At 36.5% G+C, this 21,882-nt stretch overlaps 1 protein-coding gene across 3 annotated transcripts in view; it reads right to left on the bottom strand.

Annotated features, from left to right (window-relative positions):
• Positions 1-21,882, bottom strand: part of LOC145668234 (WD repeat, SAM and U-box domain-containing protein 1-like) — a 110,501-nt gene that overhangs the window by 42,022 nt on the left and 46,597 nt on the right. For 2 of the 3 annotated variants that reach the window (XM_081735900.1, XM_081735901.1), the window contains exons 8-11: positions 19,608-19,720; positions 17,488-17,645; positions 8,498-8,669; positions 4,167-4,330 (exon numbers count right to left, since the gene is read on the bottom strand). In XM_081735900.1, coding sequence (XP_081592026.1) covers positions 4,167-4,330; positions 8,498-8,669; positions 17,488-17,645; positions 19,608-19,720 — 607 coding nt within the window. The remainder of the gene's footprint in view (positions 1-4,166; positions 4,331-8,497; positions 8,670-17,487; positions 17,646-19,607; positions 19,721-21,882) is intronic. The other variant, XM_081735902.1, reaches the window with a different exon arrangement.

Here is a 21,882-nt window from a genome sequence, read left to right as displayed (position 1 = left end):
ACCTTTCGCCTTCAGAACAGCCTTGATGCGACGTGGGATGGAGGCATGGAGGTCGTGAATGGTAGCAAGTGGAATTTTACACCATTCCTCGTGCAGGGCATCGGCCAGTTCTGTGAGAGAGGATGGAGGTGGAAATCGTCGCCGGAGTCGTGTTTCCAAGACGGACCACAGATGTTCAATTATGTTGAGATCTGGGGATTGGGCGTGTCAGGGGAGGTGTTGAACTTCATCCCGATGTTCCTCAAACCACGCTGCAACAACGCCAGCTGTGTGAATGGGTGCATTACCATCCTGGAAGATGGCGTCATTGTCCGGACCATAGGATGCAAGTGGACTCCTAAAATTGCGACATAATCGTTGGCAGTGATTCGTCCGCTAAGTGTGACCACAGGACCCAATGAAAACCATGATATGGCGGCCCACAGCATCCCGACCGCCGCTATGTTTCACAGTTGGGCGAAGACACTGCAGATCATAAGCTTCTTTGGTCGTTCTCCATACATAAACACGGCCCGTGGTTGGGAATAGGGTGAAGGATTTTTCATCCGACCATATCACACGTTTCCAGTCCTCAACGGTCCAAGTTGCATGGTCGCGGCACCATTTGCGGCGTGCGAAAGCGTTATGGTCCCTGATGAGCGGTTTGGCCCGTGCAACACGACCCCGTAAGTTCATGTCATGTAATTCGCGGCGAACTGTGATTGTCGAAACAGGGTGGGGGAGGTGCTGATTGAGTTCCTCCGTCACTTGCTCTGCAGTGGCACGACGGTTCTGCGTAACAATGCGCTTTAAAACCCGGCGTGACCTGTTACTCATGATTTTCTTCCGCCCACTGTTCCACTTCCCCGACGTGGTTTTCCCGTGTGTTGTGTAGGCCGTCATCACCTTCGACACTGTCCCACGCGACACACCTAACACAGTAGCCACTGCCGTCACACTCACTCCACATAACCGCGCACCAACAATTCGCCCTCTTTGAAAATCTGAGAGGTCTCCCATTTTACACTACCTCCGTCTGCTGCAGCCACTGGACACTGCTGTTCCACTGCGCCTGACGTAGTATGGAGACCGACCTAACACACCACCACCAGCGGTCCGGCGCTGCGGGCGCCACGACACCACTACCAACCCATACATCTGACGTGTTGCCAACTACAGGTGTTTCCATTTTTCTGATCACCATCTATACGTGACAGGCTTAAGGCCGTCCATACCACTAATGCTCATTTATATATATAAAAATGAAAGTATCTATATTTGTGACTTTATACCTCTTGAAACAGGAGACATATCTCGATCAAATTTCAACATAGATGAGGTTTGCGCCTGGGATGGCTTTTATCATTTCATTTTGAAGATACAACGTATGGGAGGGGAAGATCCATAAGCATAAATAAAACACGAGACTCATCTCGATCAAATTTGCCACATAGATGAGGTTCGGCCCTGGGATTATTTTTCTCATTTCACTTTGACGGTGCAACTGAGGGGAGGGAGAAGGATATTTAAAAATGAATATGGCCGATATGAAAATGACCGATATTAGTTTCGAATCCATAGCTTTCGGGGTCGCTGAGACGAACAGTGACACTTCCGATGCCGTTTAAATCAAAATTCACCCCTTTATGTCCAAAATGAAATGTATTATCCAAATGCAAAGAACGGATATTCTGCTAGTAAATTTATAAAAATAACTAAATTAATACGACAGTAGATAGCATGATTAATAAGATACTTATAGCCTAAAATTATCATTAACTATTAATTCTTAATTTCTGTTCCTCTAAAATATTGTTCAAATGTAAGGCATATTAGTCGATAGATCACATCGTGGTGAATAAAATAATGTGTTTGACGATTAATTCTCATGTGTAGTTTTCAAGAATATCGAAAAATAAAAGAATTTTTGTAGTGCTAAAATGTATGTCATTAGACGTCAATAAGAGTTGACAGATTTTATTCTGCTGGAAGAAAATGCTACTTAATTGTGTACTGTGCAGCATATGTAGCTAAATATACTGCTAATTAGTAGGTTGTATCTATTGTTATTTATCTTTCCCTAACGGTGTTATACGCACACACTACTTATAATAATTTATGTTCATAAACTCGCTAGATGAGAGCACCTAACTTATAAATCTGTTCTATACATTTATTTACGGTTTATTTCCTTTCAATTTTTAAAGTTCCTTTCCTTTTCTGTTTCTTTCTTTTCATTTTTCTTTTTCTTTTCGTAAGTTTTACAAAAGATACCCGCTTCTAAGGATTTTCAATGAACCTAAAATGAAGAAACAGGAATATACGAAATTCACAGTCTGTTGCTGCCGAAAGAGGACCAATTACTCATTGAAATACAGAAGATCAGTCCACATTTATGGAAACGAAGTGGAATGTCTGCCAGGGGCGCTAGAATCGCACAGACAGTAAGCACAGCAAAAACAATCAGAAAACAGTTGTGTGGAGAATTCGGTAGCAGGAAGTGAAGTGCTCCGAGTATAAAATGCCTCCAAAAGTGACCCTATTCAAGAAGGAGTACATCACCGTTCTTTCCAACATCGGATACAGCTACAGTGCAATTGTGAAACAGTGTTCGTCCAAGGATTTCACCATTTCCGAGAAGGGTATTGCCAATGAACTCAAACGCAACAAAAATGCATAGCCACAGAAAGCAGGTGTGCGCACAATGGCACGAAAACAACACCCCCGTCCCAAACGTACAATGGATGTGGTTCGACAAGTGCAGAAGTTGGTGACCCAGGAGAATCCGCCGCCACAAAGACATTGCCAGGAGTGTTAGAAGATCCAAATCAACTATGCAGAGGATAATCAGCCAGGATTTACGCCTACAAGTGAAGCATGAGCCACGTGTTCACACACTCACAGCCAAACACATCCGGAAATGCAGGGTCCATTGTAAACGGCTCTATGAACGGTATTTAGCGGGTGACAAATGGAAATATGTAGTCACGTTAGACGAGGCCTGGATCTATATGTCAAACTTCAAATGAGTTCGAGCCATTTACTATCATCCAAAGGATGCCAAGGACCATGCCAATTGGGTCCCACGTGCCGCGAAAGTTTTCCCCGTGGCTTTGTGGTGGTTGTATGTTTTTGTCATAAAGGGAAACTTTCCCTGCATAGAGTTGCACGAAATGTGAAAATTAACGCAACATACTATCAACAACACGTTCTATAGCCATTATACCGGCAGCATATTTCGTCGTTGTATGGTGCTGAAGTGTCGAAAATCTTCATTCATCAAGACAAAGCAGCCAACCACACTCTTCGAACAACTGTGGCTTACATGGCCCGCAAAGCGCGTGAAACTGGAATCCATGCTATCCCGTATTCACACATCCCTATCAAGTCTCCCGACGCTGCATCAATGTACTTTTGTGCTTTCAGGTGTTTAAAGCGAGCGATTTCCTTACGTCGCTCACGTACATTGACTAGCTTTGGAAAGTTTGCAAGGAGGAGTCCAAACTTGATCAGATTTCTCTGAACAGAAGCCTACTCCAATGGAAACTTCGGTGTCGGGCTATAGTTTATAGTCAGGGTCGTCATATTGAGCACAACAGCTTGTGGAAATATGGCTTTGCGCCCTAACGTAGGGGACACAAAATCGTTTCCATAAATGTGGGCCAACCTTCTGTATAATGCCGATGATTATGCACAAATATCTGTCCTTAGGGAGTATGTAGGTGAGTGTTATACATAATGTTTCTACGGTTTTTTATTTAATTAAATGTGTTTGTAGTTATTATTTTCTTTCTTAAAACAATATTTATTTCCTCAAGAATACTCACAGGGAATTGAGTGAAATGAAGTTTTGTTAGCACACATATGATATAAACTCAATACAATCTCATATGATACAATATCAACCAAGGTAAAATCATTTTTAAAGTATCAGATTTGAATTTTGTATGAACCTAAGTCTCGTAAAAATTGATTCGCGTTCTCTCAGTTCTAGCAATACTAATACACATCATAACATATCTATAAGTAAAAGTAAGTGATTATTTTAACATCACTTTAAAATTGCCATCGAATTCTTCTCCCGATCATATAGCATACAGAGAATACATTTACAATATTACTGTGCATATAGTACACAAAGAAAAATTCAATGTTATATTCATAATTGCAATAACTATGAAACTTACATGAGAAGTTCCATATTCTTTGTATTCCAAATACAAGCCTTCTCATCATCACCACCGGTAACTAGAAGGTGTCCATCAGGTGAAAACCGACAAACGCGTAGACCTCCACCGCTGCATTGGAAAGAAGGTCGACTTCGTTTGCCAGTCTGCGAAAGTCCATAAGACTATTTGTTACATATTTAAAGCTGTAAAACAGCATCATATTTCGATTTATTTCTAAGTGTCAACCATTTTATGGAACAAAAAAGAAATTTTATTCGTAATATAAAAGAAAAAGTTAAAATAATGAAAAATAAAGAAAAAGAAATACTTTAAAAATTTTGAATTATTTTAACATTGTTACAATTAAAAGTACATAAACTAATAAGTTATGGCTTACAGTTTCATAATTCTGCTCTTTACATAAAAATGTGAGAACTTCCTGTACTTTACAAGTATCATTCCTAATCAAATTTGAAATTTTTCTTTTTACATATGAAGAGAAACACTCTTAAATGGTAAGTCATTACATCATGCAATTGTAACAAAAATATCTCATGGTTGCTCATGCTATTGTAATTCAAATATGAACAGTCCTGTCTTGTATCTTTCACAGAAGGACTTTCACATATGTTTCCAATTCAACAACTTATAGAAGTCATCGAGAAAGATGTCAATACACACTAAGATTGTTTGATTGAAGTACAACTACTTCGTGATACAAGGTAAATCTAAGAGTTCATATATTTGAATTATTTATCATGCATCATACAACAGCTATCAGCGCTTAGATTATCATGACACTAATACAAGTATAGTTACATAATTACATTCACTTTCTTGCACTAATTATATCAAAATTGAAACTTATATATAGTTATTAGTAATAACACTATATTTCTATAAAATACTGACGTTCTCTTGGCAAATCAAAATATCAAAATAAATAGATAGTGTTCGTTGATAAGATACCTGTCTTGCTCTTCTCTGTTCTGTTATGGATTCGTTCAAAAATCATAAATCGTCGAATTTTCGCTGACTACGTTGTAATTTCTTTTAATTTCTAGGTTAATGCCCCCTGATTATATTCGAGGCTACGGGAGACAGTAGGTGATGATAATAATAAAAGAAATAGTGAAATGAAAGAAGAGAACGGGAGAACGCCGAAAAACTCATGCACACTGTGTTTGTCCACCACAAAGTTCAGTTGGCGCAAGCTGGGATCAATCCAGAGACACCACGCACCACTGTGGCCTCGCATTGTAAATATAAAATCTTTATGGCTTTCACCGAGAGGTCAGTATAAAAAGATCTTAAAGTTATTGGCTATATTCTTTCATGATTGGTGACGAAGGTGAAGATGTCAATGATGTTATTCCGATTTCTGTGCAGAATGTCCTGCCAGAATTTCATATTGATTCTTTCTTGGAATGAGAAACGTTTCGTATCTCTATCTTCCAATATTCGACGAAACATTTTGATGGCTTCAACTTTGTCAAATGTACAGAATACATAGTTATTACTTTTGTAATTCATTTTCATCTATTCTATTTCCACTAATTTTTTTTTTCTATCTATGTCTTTACAATGTAACGGTTGATGTTTATTTGAGTGAATCCGTTGCAAGTCTAAGATAAGCAACGGGCGCACCTTGTAAGTTTTTGCAAGATAGCTCTTTAAATGGCCCATATTGATAATGTACTGTTCGCATTTCCCAATATGTACATTAATATATCTTACCTTGTATGGGCTTTTCATCTCTTATATGCAATAGTAACTTACATAAGTAACACCTTGCATTCACAAGTATCGTAACACTTTCTATGACATTATTACAGACAAAGAGAAGTAATTAATACAAATGGTACAGGTCGATTCTTTCTTCTCTCTTAACTATTTTTATTGTGCTCAGTTTTGCTGAAAACCAAATCCAAATACAGAGGTTGTTCAGTTTACATTTGGCCAATTTCGACTTACCTAAAAATTTAGAAGAATCCATGGCGCCAGGTCCGTAAGTGCTCGATGTGTTTCCCTTGGTTCCTAACAATAGCCTGACAGCGTAATTTCCACTGTAATAGGCTTCTCTGAAGAACTGGGAGGGGAATCTTGTCCCATTCCCTTTGCACAGCTTTCCAAAGCCCTTCCACAGTTGTCACACGCCCATTTTTCCAAAGCCCGCTTCAGCAATCCAAACCCACAATAGTCCATAGGACTTGCATCTGGAGATTTAACAGGTACCTTATTGAAAGGTATCACCTGTATACCACTTGCTTCCTCCATCTCCCTGTAGAATGCGAGAGACGATTGTGAGGTATGTGATGAGGCCTTGTCCATGTGAATGCGCACCAGATTGGCGTCATTTCCGTACATTGTTGGAATCTCATGCTTGTTGATCGGCCGCATGATCTGCTCCTGAAAATCCTGCGAATTTATTTTGCAGTTCTTCGCCACCTTACGAATCTTCAGTTTACTTCGGTAACAGTAGCCAGTAACGACCATGAACCCTTTTGGGAAGGATTCTTTACAGACACGGACCCACCTTCTGAAGTTCTTGGCGCCTTTCTCTCGGTACATGATGGCTCTCGGTTTGCCGCAGACGGAAAGGTAAATCCATGCTTCATCGAGCGTTACAACGTACATCCACCTTTGTTTTGTCAGGTGCCGTTCGTACAGCTTTCGGGCGTTACAATTTCGTTCCTTTTGGTGGGCATCCGTGAGAAGATGGCCACGAGCTTTCATGACTTTTTCCAGCTTGAGTTGATGATGTAACGTCCGGCTCACAGTCCCCAAAGACACGTCAAGACGATTAGCCATACACCTTTGTGTTGGCGGATTTTCTTGCATCGCCATTTTGCGAAGTTTCCTCTGCATGGTGGAGGTGGCCTTCGTGCATTCCCGCTTCCTAGGCAACTTCGTTGGTGATCCAAATGGTGAAGCTTCGTTGCCCTTATACTTTTTAATAACATTTTAATTCCACTTAAACTGATGTTGCAACCATTCTTCTTGCACTGTTTTCTAACGACAGAAACACTAAAGTGGGCGTCATAAAGAGCCGCAACATAGCTTTCCCAAAACCGGTTTAGTTTGGGCGGCATTTTGATCACAGAGCGGAAACCCACACACTTGGAAACAAATTTAACACAACACTGCAGGACGCCACGAGCCAGGTCGGGTGAGTCTATTCTGCCCGGGAGGGGAAGGAACGAAATCGGCCAAACGTAGGCTGAACAACCTGTGTAACCACCTATTCCCTTTCGAATCTTATAGAAATGTAATATAATAAAGACACATTGGAAATGGCTGTACGGATCTTAAATGTAGTTTACTACGAAACAAAAACAAACATTTTCTCACTCCATTATCTTTCTCCTTTCTTTTACTTGATTTACATTCTCTGAATGATTGCTACTTTGTGTTTATTTTATATTCATCAATACTATAACAAAAACAATAGCAATATCTGTAATACTGAATAGCCTAATACAATTTATTCTGGTCCATTCCGTACTGCTTCGATTAAAGTGATAGCTGGTTACGAATCTGATGCCTGTGATGTATCTTTGGACAACATATCCATTACGTAACTACACATTAATTACCTTTCTGATTAGCAATAGTAATGTCATTTGCGCCCATCATACTTGAGCAAATATATATTTCGTTCATCATATTGCTTTCTTTATGAAACTAAAATTTAAAGTCTTCAATCTCTGTCTGCAGTTCTTCATTCTGTATTATCGTTTTGTACTTTTAATTTCAGTTTCTTCTAGAAATATTTGCCATATATTGTCTATCTGTCTTGCTTATGTATTCAAAGTGGCATCCACCCACCCTTTAATAGCACAGACCGATTTTTATAACCAGAACAGAAATCTGAATAGAGTAGCTTTATCTTTAAAAATTTTGAGCACGTCTTGGTGAGCAAATCTAGTCACATGTTTTGAAAAGGACTGTTTTAAACAGAAACATATTCAAACACAGCATAACGGAAACTGGAACATAATAGATGTTACCGAAAGTTCAACATCGCAGAAACTTCATTGTATTTACCTTAAATTATCTTCTCGTAAGAGTTATTAACAATAAGAGATATTCGCTTTGCAATGAAGCAAAGATAAAACAACTGTACAGAACAAGAAATTTAAATATACCAAAATATATGTATTGTCATGGTTATAAATTTGTGATGTAAAGTTATCAATCAGTTCAGTTTTATAAATTTTTTTGTCCATTCATAAAATAATTTTATTAGAAATGTGGATCACAAAAATAAACCAACAAAATTTTTAAAAATAAATAAATAAATAAATAAATAAATAAATAAAAAGTCCATATTTCTTTCCAACACCCACCTCTACATCCCAGATGAAAGCACATCCATCGATTGAGCAAGAAGCTACTATCGTGCCACAAGTGGAAAATTCCACTTGATTGATTGTATATCGATGCCCTTCGTACGGTGATGTTTTGGATTCCACAAAACGCCCTTCTCGATTACGCTGCCACAATCGAACAAGTTTGTCCCTGTTGATAAGAAAATATACACAAATATACAGTTATTGAACTATACAACTTGATAACCAAAGAATTGAAAGATGAAATTTCATTAAGCATACCCAAAAACTATACACGAATATACAGTTACTGAACTATACAACTTGATAACCAAAGAATTGAAAGATGAAATTTCACTAAGCATACCCAAAAACTATTATCAAAAATATTTTTATTCTATTGAAAAATGTTGATCATATTATGTTCTAGACATTTATATTTACTATTATTATGTGTTCAGCATGTTCTTTTTACGAAGGAGTACAACGGGTAATTTCACGAACTACCGCAATACCATATGAAGATTCTATTACGGGATTTAAATGCAAAGGTAGAACGAGAGGATATTTTCTAACCGATTATAGGGAATGAAAGTCTGCGTAAGGAAGGTAATGACAACAACGTTAGACTCGTGAACTTTGCAATAATCCAAAACTTTTACCGTGAATAGTACAAAATTCTCACATTGAGACGCTCATAAATACACTTGGACTTCACTAGATGAAGAAAGAAAAAAAAATCAAATTGGTCACGTTTTAGTAGATACAAGACGACAATCTATCATTATTGATGTTCAGTCGTTTAGAGGGGCTGATTGTGACACTGATCACTACCTGGTAGCAGCTATAATAAGAGAGATATTATCGTTGAATAAAGGAAATATTCAATGTCTGAAAACGAAAAGAGGAGACTACCAGATTGAAGTATCAACACATTCTCTGTTCTAGAAGGTTTGGAGAGAACTAGTGTTGAGGATACTTAGGTAGAAATCAGAGATAGCATTAAAATTTCAGCAAAAGAAAAATTCGGACACGCGGGAATACGCAGAAACAAACTATGGTTCGACCAGGAATGCACTGAACTAGCACAGAAGAGAAAACACACAAAATATCGTTGACTACAAAATCCAAACGAAATAACTACACAAAATTTCGTAGACAACAGGCAGGAAACCTCCAAAACTTTCAGAACAAAGAAACGCGATTTTTTAAAAGCTAAAATTAAGGAACTTGAACATAACAGTAAAAACAAGAAAACTTGGGACATATATAAGGGTATCAACGAATTTAAGAAAGGCGCTTATATTTTAAAGAAACTCGACAGAACAATTCTCGCTGATACAGACAGCATCTTAAATGGAGAGACTTCTTTGACGTTTTGCTTAACACGCAGCCAAAAGCTAATGTTCGTTGAGAAAGGAAGATACACACAGAAGAACCGAATAGAAGTAGAAGATACACACAGAAGAACCGAATAGAAGTAGAAATCGCTATAAAGAAATTAAAGAAACACAAATCTCCGGGTACAGACACAATTCTGGGTGGAGGAACAAGATACACAAACTTATTCTCCTTATCTGGAACAAGGAGGAATTGCCACAAGAATAGAAAGAATCATTCATTGTTCCAATTCGTATACTGTATTTGTAGACCTATACAGGGTGGGCCATTTTAATTAATCCACGGAAATATCTGAAAAATGATAAAACATAGAAGAAATGTTTCAAGTACACGTTATATATTGCAAAGGAGGAAACCCAATTCCGCCAAAAGTACCCCTCCCCGCCCCCCTAAATGGGGGTAACGGGGGGTAACTTTGAAATGTCAAATGGGAACATGGGTCGAGTAATACCTCGTTCGAAAGGTCTTGGAAAACTAAGCAACGCTGTACCAAAAGATGTTCCATATTGTGCACCGGTTTCAAAATGGCCGCCATAATATGGTTCGGAAACTCCAGTACCCGTAGTGTGAAAACGATGGAAGGTAAATGAATGGAACAAAATTGAAATACGTAAATATCATAGGGCATATCGAACGGTGTGGTCCCTGTGATCCCAGTGGCCTCCCTAAAGGGATCTTGGGGGCTAACTTCAAAATTTCAAATAGTAACATGAGTCGAGTGGTACCTCGTTCGATAAATCTTGCAAAATCTAACATATTGCAGGAGAAAACGATTGATGTGAAATGGCAGTGTTCTCAAAAGGCCGCCGAAACAGTATCCGTGTCAGAGAAAAGGTTTAGTACCCGTAGTATGAAAGCGATTGGAGATAAATCAACAGAAGAAAAACTGGAGTAGCTAACTGACGTAAGGCACATCGAGAGGTGTTGTCGGGGTGACTCCAAGGGCCAACTGAAAGGTATCCGGGGCCAACTTGAAAATTTCAAATAGCAGCTTGAAGCGAGTAACATCACGTTACATAGACAAATTAATATCAAACAGCTTCTGTAAGAAAATTTTCGACATGAGACACCTTTTTCAAAATGATCGCAAAGACATGGTGACTGTGTCTAAGAAAACGTCTAGTGCCCATAGTATGAATACGGTTAGACATAAATGAAAATAACGAAAATTAAACAGCAAAACCACGGAGGCGTTCCAAGGCTCGAGAATAATACAACAGAGATAAAAATAGAGTAAAATTGCCATAATGTATAGAGAGAAATCCAAGTCCTGCAAAATAATCTCTCCCTGCGCTCTGTATGTGAGTGGGGTGGAAAGTAAAGTGAAAGTTCAAACGAGAGCTCTACTTTAATTCGTAAATTAAGGCTAACCTTACAAATAGGTATGGTGTGGTTGAAACATTTGTTTGTGAGGATGACGCTGTAGTGACTAAAAAAAATAGATTCTTTTATGCAATGCGTGCTGGTTATTCAGAAAGGATTTCGGGGATATACGTACACACCGTTTCGTCCCTCAAGCTCACAATGTGACATGAATGCTAATAGTTAATCAAAATGTAACTGTGGCCATCCGCGTTAACTTAGTGCACCAATTCTCTATGCATGAAGTCTGCCTTCCAAACAGCATTGGGTAGGTCAAGCGTACGCCCGAACCGTTGTCCGGTCAGACATTGAAAATTTGAAGTTAGCCCACAAAACCCCTTCACGGAAACCGCTGGGATCACAGGGACCACATCATTCGATATGCCCTATGATATTTACGTATTTCAATTTTGTTCCATTCATTTATCTTCCATGGTTTTCATACTACGGGTACTGGAGTTTTCGAACCATATCATGGCGGCCATTTTGAAACTGGTGCACAATATGAAACATCTTTTGGTACAGCGTTGCTTAGTTTTCCAAGACCTTTCGAACGAGGTATTATTCGACCCATGTTCCCATTTGACATTTCAAAGTTACCCCCCGTTACCCCCATTTAGGGGGGCGGAGAGGGAGTACTTTTGGCGGAATTGGGTTTCCCCCTTAGCAATATATAAAGTGTACTTGAAACATTTCTTCTATGTTTTATCATTTTTCAGATATTTTCGTGGATTAATTAAAATGGCCCACCTTGTATATAGAGAGGATATATAAGTAGACATATAGCCAGAGTTCTTATGGTAGTATTCTATAATGTGCTCACAGGAAAAAAAAAAATGAATTATGGAAATGATATATGTTATGGTTAGTTTGTTGGTAAAAGATTCCATTTCTTATATATGTGTTTTATATTAGCTGGATCGCTTTCTGTGAACCTACTGGATTAACCAAACCAAACAATTGATATACCTATTAGGGTGGATTGAAAAAATCAAAGTTGTCCAATTAAATAGCACTAGGTGCCAAAAGTTGTGTATTGACTAGTATAACATTCGTAATTTTTTTCATAATTTTTGAACTCCATCTTCATTCCCCACAAAAACCTTAAATGTTTGCAATTTTTATGACAATTCGAACTTTTTGAAAGCATTGATTTTTTTTTAAGCTGCCTAATGAAATCGAACTAGATTGACTACATCATTCATGAGTTTTAAAATAATTTGCATGTTCATTCTCCGTATGGGCCTGAAATTTTGCAGTTTTTATGATATATTCTAAGGCATATTCTAGACTATTTAGATGGTCCTCAAAAATTCTCGGAAACTATAGGAAAAAGTTTAACCAATTGTGAAGATTTACCAATCGTTAATTTCCAAGCGACTGAATTTAAGTTTCCCGCCCATGGAAGAAAGACGTCAGAAACCTTAGCACAGATCAAAGATATATATGTGGAATATTTGCGTAGCAATCTGCTGGTGAGTGTTCACCGAATCTTGTATCAAGAAGTCGTGGAAAATTATCCCATGCAAGATGGATCTCTACTGTTAACAGAGAGCTTTTAGTGTACATAAACACTACTGACCCATCTTCGAACTTGAAGGAGTTGGTTACATTCAACACCGGTTGAAAGGAGCGGGTAAAAGTGTATGCTCCGATATGGTTATGTAACCCCACTGTCACGGATGTTCTTGTGAATTTATATCATACTATAGCCTTTTCACTGTACTTAAACAATGAACTGAAGCTCATTGTAGATAGGACAGTTCAACGCAATTGTTTCTTCGCGCATCCGAAGAATTTACTAGTATCAATGCTCGCCGATGATCGAAAGCATATTCGAGAACTATCTATGCGTAGAATCCTTGACCCAAGGTCAAAAGCTCAAACCTAACACCTTTTGTACCCTTGTTAAGTATTCCAGCAATACGCGTTAGTGCTCAGGATTACATTGACCTAATCAACTGACAGGGACGCGAAGTAACCGGTCCACTCCTGTCGAGCCATTTGTTGGAGAAGGATCTACAGAAATGTGTAACTGAAGATTCATGTGCCCTTCCGCCTGTTTTCCACTTGCCCAAGCAGTCAAGAGGTGCGTTAAAACTGTTACCAAAGCTTCATCTGAAGTGTGTGGTGTCTTAGCTCGAAATGGATTTATCAGAGCAAGACATTTGGATAGGTTAATAATTTTCACATTCGAAACAAAATCTGAATATAAACCAACGAGCTAAAGAGATAATTTCCAAAGGTAGGGTGGATGGGATGAAGGGATGGGCGGAACTCATGTAGCCACCTCCTCGTGGTGGGTTCTGGGAACCAGCAAAGAGCTGCATATCAAAAATAATTTCAATGCAAAATTGTTATTTTACATAATTTATCTTAATATTATGTTCAATGTATTTTTAGATAATACTGTGAAACTGCATTTTAAAACTTGGAAGTAACGAAGATAAAGGAAAAATATTTTTTAAAAATCATACTAGTCACGCAAAAGGCTTGACATCTAGTAAGATATTATTTTGCAGTTCTTGGAAATTGTCAGTGTCTTCAATGAATTTTGAGATTTACCATATACATTTCAAAATTTTAAGGACCCTGCAGGTAATAAGATAAAGTATGAAGATTATTTTAAAACCATGGATGTTATGGTAGTGAACACAACTCTTTCCTAGCTAGTGTGAAGTGATTTGGCAGATTTTATTTTATTTTATTTTATTTTTTTTTTAACATTTTAAGTGAAATTTTGAAATTTACTATAAAAACTGCAAAATCTCAAGCCCTTGCGAAGAATGAACATGCGAATTATTTTAAAATCATGAATGGTGTAGTCAATCTAGTCATTATGTAATTTTTGTCATCTAATTCGATTTCATTGGGCAGCTTGAAAAAAAATCAATACTTTCAAAAAATTCTGATTTTCATAAGAACTGCAAAAATTTAAGGCTCTTGAGGGGAATGAAGATGGAGTACAAAAATTATGAAAAAAAATTACGAATGTTATACTAGTCAATACACAACTTTTGGCATCTAGTGCTATTTAATTGGACAACTTTGATTTTTTTCGATCCACCCTAATACCTATACCTATAACCAACTTAAAATAGTACATATCCTAGAAAAAAATGACAAAAAAAAATTTGCTCTATTTAATTTTCCAATAATACTTCAAAACACGTTTATAAATGAAGATTTCTCTTTTTCTTTCAGACAAGAACTACTTGAGAGCTGAATTTTCCCTTTCTTTTCTTGGAAAACATTATGAAGAGTATGGAGCTTACGAAATTTCGGTATAGAAATGTAGCAAACAAGACAGAATAGTAGCCAGAAAGAAATAAAACGATAAAGAAGTTTACGCAAGAAAGTTTGTATCTTCGCAAAGAGTCGAAGATACAAACTAATTGATTGATTTTATTTTATATTATATTATTATATTATATTATATTATATTATATTATATTATATTATATTATATTATATTATATTATATTATATTATATATTATTATATTATATTATATTATATATATAAATGAATAAAATGGTGGAATGAAGAAAGTGGGATGAAACCGAAGAACCCTGAGAAAACCTACGCACACGGTGTTTGTCCACCACAAAGCTCACTTGGTGCGAGCTGGGATCGAACACCCAAAAATCTGATTTGTGATACGGAAGAAATCACGATAGTAAATTAGAAAACAATTTGTTGAATTAATCGAACTCAGTAGAAAGAAATTACACCATTTTTTAAGCTTACTCCCAAAATTGATGAAGCGTCATTATTCTAAAGCTAATTTCACACTTAGAGCAATCTCTACGGCAACAATTGAAGCCTATGTATCTCAGTCCAAATAGTTTACGTCCACATAGTTTACCTGTGCATCCACTCAATTTTACCCGTATATTATCTGAATACATTTGCCTCAGTAACAAGTATTGCTGACAATGAACTGACAGAGTGAATATTGAATAATAAAATACTGAACTTCTTTGAGCACTCATGTTTTTAACTCATCCTATGCACTATTATTATTATTATTATTAAATTATTATTATTATTACGATATACGAATGTTACGGATAATGTGAAAATTCCTTAATGGATATGTAGTAAGGATGACAACAAACAGCTGTTGAACGTACACAGATAAGTTAAAAAAAACTAAGTATTTGAGTGAGTTATTGTTATTATTGTTTAGTTGGAGTTTAACGTTCCGTTTAGACTTCCAAACTGTTATATGTTATCGGAAGTCTTATAGAACGGCTTTGTCCGTCCGTTGACAGGAATCTTTGCAAAAACGGTAAGAGATATCGAGATGTGGTTTTTTTGCAAGTGATTGAGCGTCCCTTCCGTTCCATCTTATCCGTTAACTTTCTATTCAAATCAGAAGTGGTTCAAATTAGTCATTTCCAGTTTCAACGTTTATTGCCATAAAACGAAAACGGTTAGGGGTAGCAAGAAACTTTTTTTTTTTTTTTTTTTTTTTTTTAAGCAAATGATTCAGTGACTTAAGTCAACGTACCATGACTATGTCGGATACTCTAGCAGATACAGAAGTAGTTCAAATGTAATATTACTTCCGGTTTCAATACTGATTTCCATAGATCAAAAACGATAAGATATATCGAAATTCGCTTTTCTGCAATCGATTCAGCAATCCAAGAATTGGTTCCATCTTCTTCATTAACCGTCTATTCAAACCGGAAGTGGTTCAAATTAGACATTTCTGGTTTAAACGTTTATTACCATAGAACCAACGCGACAACAGATAACGAGAATCTTTTTTTTTTTCAAACGATTCAGCGCCTCAAAGCAACACTCTACCAAAACCAAAAGTAGTTGAAATTTACTACTACTTCCGGTTCTAATACTGATTTTCATACAGCAAATACGGTGAGAGTTATCGTGATGTGGTTTTCTGCAATTGCTTCGTCGTTCAGGAATAGGTTCCATCTCTTCTGTTAACCCTGTATTGGAACCGGAAGTTATTTACAATAACCATTTTCCAGTTTAAACTTTTATTACCTTTATACGAAGTTTCCATTTTTCCATTAATCTCCTAAACGTGCCATGACTATCCCGAACACTCTACTGAAACCGGGAGCGATTGAAATTTACCACTACGTCTGGTTTCAATACTGATTTTCATAGAGCAAAAATAGTATTGTAATTGATTCTGCGTTGCAAGAATAGATTCCATCTAGTCCGTTAAACCTCTATTCGAACCGGAAATGGTTCAAAAACATTTCCAGTTTTAATGTTTATCGCAATAGAACAAAACGGTATTAGATAGTGACAAACTGTTTTCTGCAAACGATACAAGGTATCAAGAGAACATACCATCACAATCCGCAACACACTACCAAAATCGGAAGTGGTTGAAATTTACTGATTTACGTAGAGCAAAAATGCTGAGAGACAACGAGATGCACGTTTTTGCAATCCATTCAGTTTCTCAAGAGTACGTTACATCTCCTTCACCCGACCCTCGATTGAATCCAGAAGTGGTTAAAATTAACCACTTCCAGTCACAACCGTAGATAGCGATAAGTGGTTTTCTGCAATCGATTCAGGTCTCAAGAGAATATACCATCAGAACCTGGAACTCTCTACCAAAACCGGAAGTGGTTGAAATTTACTAATATTACCGGTTCCAATACTGATTTCCGTAGAGCAAAAACTGTGAGAAACATCGATATGCATTTTTTAATCCATTCAGCTTTCCAAGAATAGGTCCAATTTCTCCTCCCTTAACCCTCTATTGACTCCAGAAGTGGTTAAAATTAACCACTTCCAGTCACAACCGTTACTGCCATAGAACAAAAATAGGATAGTGACAAGCGGTTTTCTGCAATCGATTCAGGTCTCAAAGAGTACATACCATCACAATCCACAACATTCTATCCATACCGGAAAGGGATGAAATTTACTGGTTCTTCCGATTTCATGGGTTAACCAAGCATAACAGGAGTTTTAGTACGGTCCATATTGTCTGAGTGGTTGAATACTAACTTCAAGAGTGATAAAATGTACGGCTGTTCACAAAGTGGTCTGGGTAGTCTAGTGGTTAACGAAATGACATGTAAACTGGAGGCCTGGGTTCGATTCTCGTGAACTGTGAAGAAAACTAAATATAAGCATATCTATTTAAAAATTCAATGGCTAGAATACAAGAATTTTTGAAAATAATAAAGTTTACCTTAGTTCTTATGTCCAAGTGTATTATATATAGAACATGAAAAGAAACTTACCCAGCACCAGTTGCTAGTAAATCATTATTATAAAAATGACAAGAATTAACGGAGCCACCTCCGTGGTCCAATCTTTGTAAAAGTTTAACTTCGTTGTCTTCCACTTCAACTTGTTTAACAAATTCTTGTTCTTGAAATTTGCAACAATTTCTTTCGTCCTGTAGAAAAAAAGAAAAACTAAATAGGAGGAATTACGTTCTCCTCTAATTGTACGGTTTACAGATGAAGATAATACAGTCAAACTTAAACTTACTGTGGTATGTGAATACGTACTACTGGATAAAAAGGCACGTTTGTTTCTGAACATTTTCTTTATGACATGAAGCTGAAATATTTAGGAACTGAGTTTACTACAATATTTCTCAAAAATTGGAACTTACGAGTACAAATAATAATAATAATAATAATAATAATAATAATAATAATAATAATAATAATAATAATAATAATAATAATAATAATAATAATAATAATAATACAATAACACATTGACAAAAAACACAAGAATAACTATGGACTACATTAGGACGCCACTTTCCTGCTTGTCAGGCGCCAAGTACAGATTTTCCTTCTAATTCTATCATTGTTTTATATTTACTTCTAATACAAGTTTCAAGAACGAATGGTGGAGTCACATGGAACTACTGTGCAGGACTGATGGCACTTGATTGGCTGAATGATTTTGCACCCTGTATTTTGTTTGGCAACTCAATAGTCTATTCAGTAGGGCCGCTGTGGTTCAGTAGCCAGAGCGTTCACCTCTGGTGCATGGGTTCTGGTTTGATTCCAGCTCGCGCTAAGTGAATTTTGTGGTGGACAAACACCGTGTGTTGGGTTCTCCCATTTCTTCCTACTTTCTTCATTCCACCACCACTTCATTCATTTCTCATCATCATCGTCTCCTTTAGCCTAGCCGGCATAATCGTAGAAAGATTTCAATAGTCTAATCAGTCCGAAAGCAAATGCAGTGCTCTCTTGCAATCGTCGGCAGTCTATGTTTTATGTCCTCAAGATTATTATTTTCGATCTACCGCGTTGGTTGCGGTGCCCAGAGGTTTAGAAATCGCAACCCTACCGCATATGTTAAGGATATACAACTCTCGTCAAATTATGATTTTAGAAACACATCATTACAGATCTTAATTGAATTCTGAATCATGACAATCCTCTTCAATGTTCGGCGATCCCCTCATCTAGACTTAGTTGCCATAAATTATATAGGCCGCCATTACCCTGGACATTGTTGCGTCGATACGCGTAAACAAACTGGCAATTTTGGATAGTGTTAGTTCAACTAACTGCACACCCACAATGTGGTCTCTCAAAACCAGACTGACTTCCATTTTTCATTACCAACCAGAGCCATATTTATATATATTTAAATTCCGCCCTCTCAATATTAATAAACAACGGTGTAGCAGATATGAGACAGTAAGTGAAGTGAATAATAAATATTTATGTGGATTGATGAGTGTTTAAAACTGATGAAAGAAAAGAAACAATTAATATAAATTCATAACTGAAATGAATAATTCTCGCGTCATGTTCATATTTGCGTACATAATAATTACTGAAATGTTTAGTACAAGAGTCTGAAAAAAATAATAAATAAATAAAAATAAAACTAATTCGAGAAAATTGCCCTCTCCCCCTTCCCAAGGTCACGGCCCATGTGTAAATAGGACCCTGCCATTAGCGTCTGATTTATTGTACACACAAATCCGGATCATACTGCCTCGCTTATTACTCCCTATCACCGAACATCAACATAAAACACTCGCAATGCAGAAATATTCAGTATGCTATTACCAACTTACAAAGATTACATGTTGCAGTACATGGGTGTTCCCATTATTTGGTAACATATTCCACTGCTTGAGATTTATCATTTACCCATAAAATATTTTTCAAAACATTATGTATTGTTCCAAATAAAGTGGATATTGTTTGGTAGTATTTGTAGTAAGTGTGTTTAAAGTAAACTACATTGTAAAAGTAACCACCAAGGTGAGGTATATTTATCATTATGTAAACTCTAGCCCATTAGAAAAGAAAAATGCTAAAGGCGTACTCACTCAATAAGATTTGCTTTACAGAAGTTTATAAATTTTAATACTTACATCTATATCCTTATTGCCGAAGTGACTTAAGGCACTGCAAGATCTGACGAGTACTGATTCTGTATTTAGGTTCCCTGTGAGATCCCACACTTTTAAGGTCTTATCATTTGAACCTGAAAACAAAATACTATATATAACCTAAAAAAAGATGAAAAGCTACAAAACAAACTGTATTACAAGATTTTAGGTCAACGAAAATTAATTAGGATATCTATCTCGAATAACTTCTAATTTGCCCACATTAAACAAAAAGTAACGAGGCATTGACACAGAAAAAGACAAACTATTCCCACTACCCTTCAACTTACTGTAGAAGTTTAGTAGTAGTAGTAAGAAATACAGTTCATAAATTCACTTTCCATGCCTCCCTCCCTTTTCTTAATATATATATATATATATATATATATATATATATATATATATATATATATATATATATATATATATATATATATATATATATATATATATATATATATATATATATATATGTATAGGGTGTTTCAAAACAACACCGACAACATTTGGAAGGTGATTTCTGACACCAAGATAAGATGAAAAGCATAGACCAACCTGGGTGCACAAATGCTTCCTTTCAGAGTTATAGGCTGCCGAAAACATGAAAAACTGAATTTTAAAAGGTCCATAGCTCCAAAACTATGGGACCTACCGTAATCGGGTCAAGACTTCACTTAGGAACTAATATGTGCACTATCCAAAAATACATATTCCAGAATCCTAAAGTACTCACGCAGCAATTTTTGCAGAGGGGGGTTTTGGCTACGGGCATATAACTTGAAGTACTCACCAACTACCTCTATAAAAATGGTTACGAAAGTATCGCATGATTCTGAAGCATGGATATTTGGATAGGGAACATACTAGTTCCTAAGTGAAGTCTTGACCCGACTACGGTAGGTTTCATGGTATTGGAGCTATGGACGTTTAAAGTTAATTTTTTCATGTTTTCGCAGATTATAACTCCGAAAGGAAACATTTGTGCACCCAGGTTGGTCTAAACTTTTTGTCTTATCTTGGTGTCAGGAATCACCTCCGAAACGTTGTCGTTTTAAAACACTATATATATATATATAAAGCTACACTACTGAATTAGGTCAAGTGTTTGTCTGGTACAAACTTAAGGTTTCGTAATTACAAAAGAAAAAAATATAGTTTGGGAAGATCCGACGATAGAATAATAACGAGTGTGTTTGAAGGGAAATTAAGAAGAGTTATAGAATGTAAACGAAGAGGTCAATTACCGTTACTCCGAAGGCTACTGAGCTTGATAGATTAACGAATACAAGAATTGTTACTACTGAAAATAAATTAGATTTAGCATTGAAACAAGAATAGATAAATATGAATAAAGAGCCTTATATGATTGAATTTTTGTTCAGTAAGCAGCAAAAGTTAGTAGTAAAGAGATGGAATAAAATAATGTTCAGGTACAAGAAATAAGAGTTAACACTGCCTTCCTCAGACATGTTATATCCCATGAAAGCAATGATAAATTATCGAAATTGTAACACACGTTAGTAATATTCAGTGTATGCTTTAGTTAGATTTTATTTATTTATTTAAGTTATACGTAGTCTTAAAGCTAGAATGAGTAGTATTCAGAAAAGAAAGGAATACGAGGGGCAGTCAAAAAGTTCCCGGAATGCTTTTGTAGTTTTGGCATTTGTGTTGCAATCACAATGAATCTTGTGAAGTACAGTCCTTAAGTTCTCTAATTGACAAGTGTGAACACGTCTTAACAGGCAGTGTACGAGTAGTGTTGTTGAACGAAGGTGTGTGTAGCGATCAGTTGGTGCAATTTTACAGATCGAGCAACACGTAAAACATCAAGTTCATAAGCAAATTGGGGAGATTCTGATTCAGAGAGTTTGATAGCCTTATAAACAGTTTAGCACCATCGGATGTTTGGCTCTTTCCAAAGCTATTTTCACGAATCGCAGGAGCGGTGGAACAAGTATGTGTTTGTGTGTGTGTTCCGAAGGTGCCAAGTTTGAAGGTGATTAACTAAATGTGTACTCATATTGAGATAATAAAGACCTACAACAGAATTCCGGGAACTTTTTAATTGGCCATCGTATACTTCTAAGTGATTGAAGTATTGAAAGTTAGAACACGAGTTGAAAACAGCTCAGAAAGATAATTTGATAATTGCGAAAATGATAAAGAAATGGTAGAATGAAGAAATTTTAATTTCAAGTTACAAGAAAGCACAGTAAAATAGTTTCCAAAGGTATAAATATACACGAAAAACTCG

Source organism: Thermobia domestica, chromosome 13 (assembly GCF_964235325.1).
Source record: "Thermobia domestica chromosome 13, izTheDome1.hap1.1, whole genome shotgun sequence".
Classification (NCBI taxonomy): domain Eukaryota; kingdom Metazoa; phylum Arthropoda; class Insecta; order Zygentoma; family Lepismatidae; genus Thermobia; species Thermobia domestica.
The sequence above is the reverse complement of the archived record's forward strand: the minus strand, read 5'-3'. Positions and strand labels throughout refer to the sequence as shown.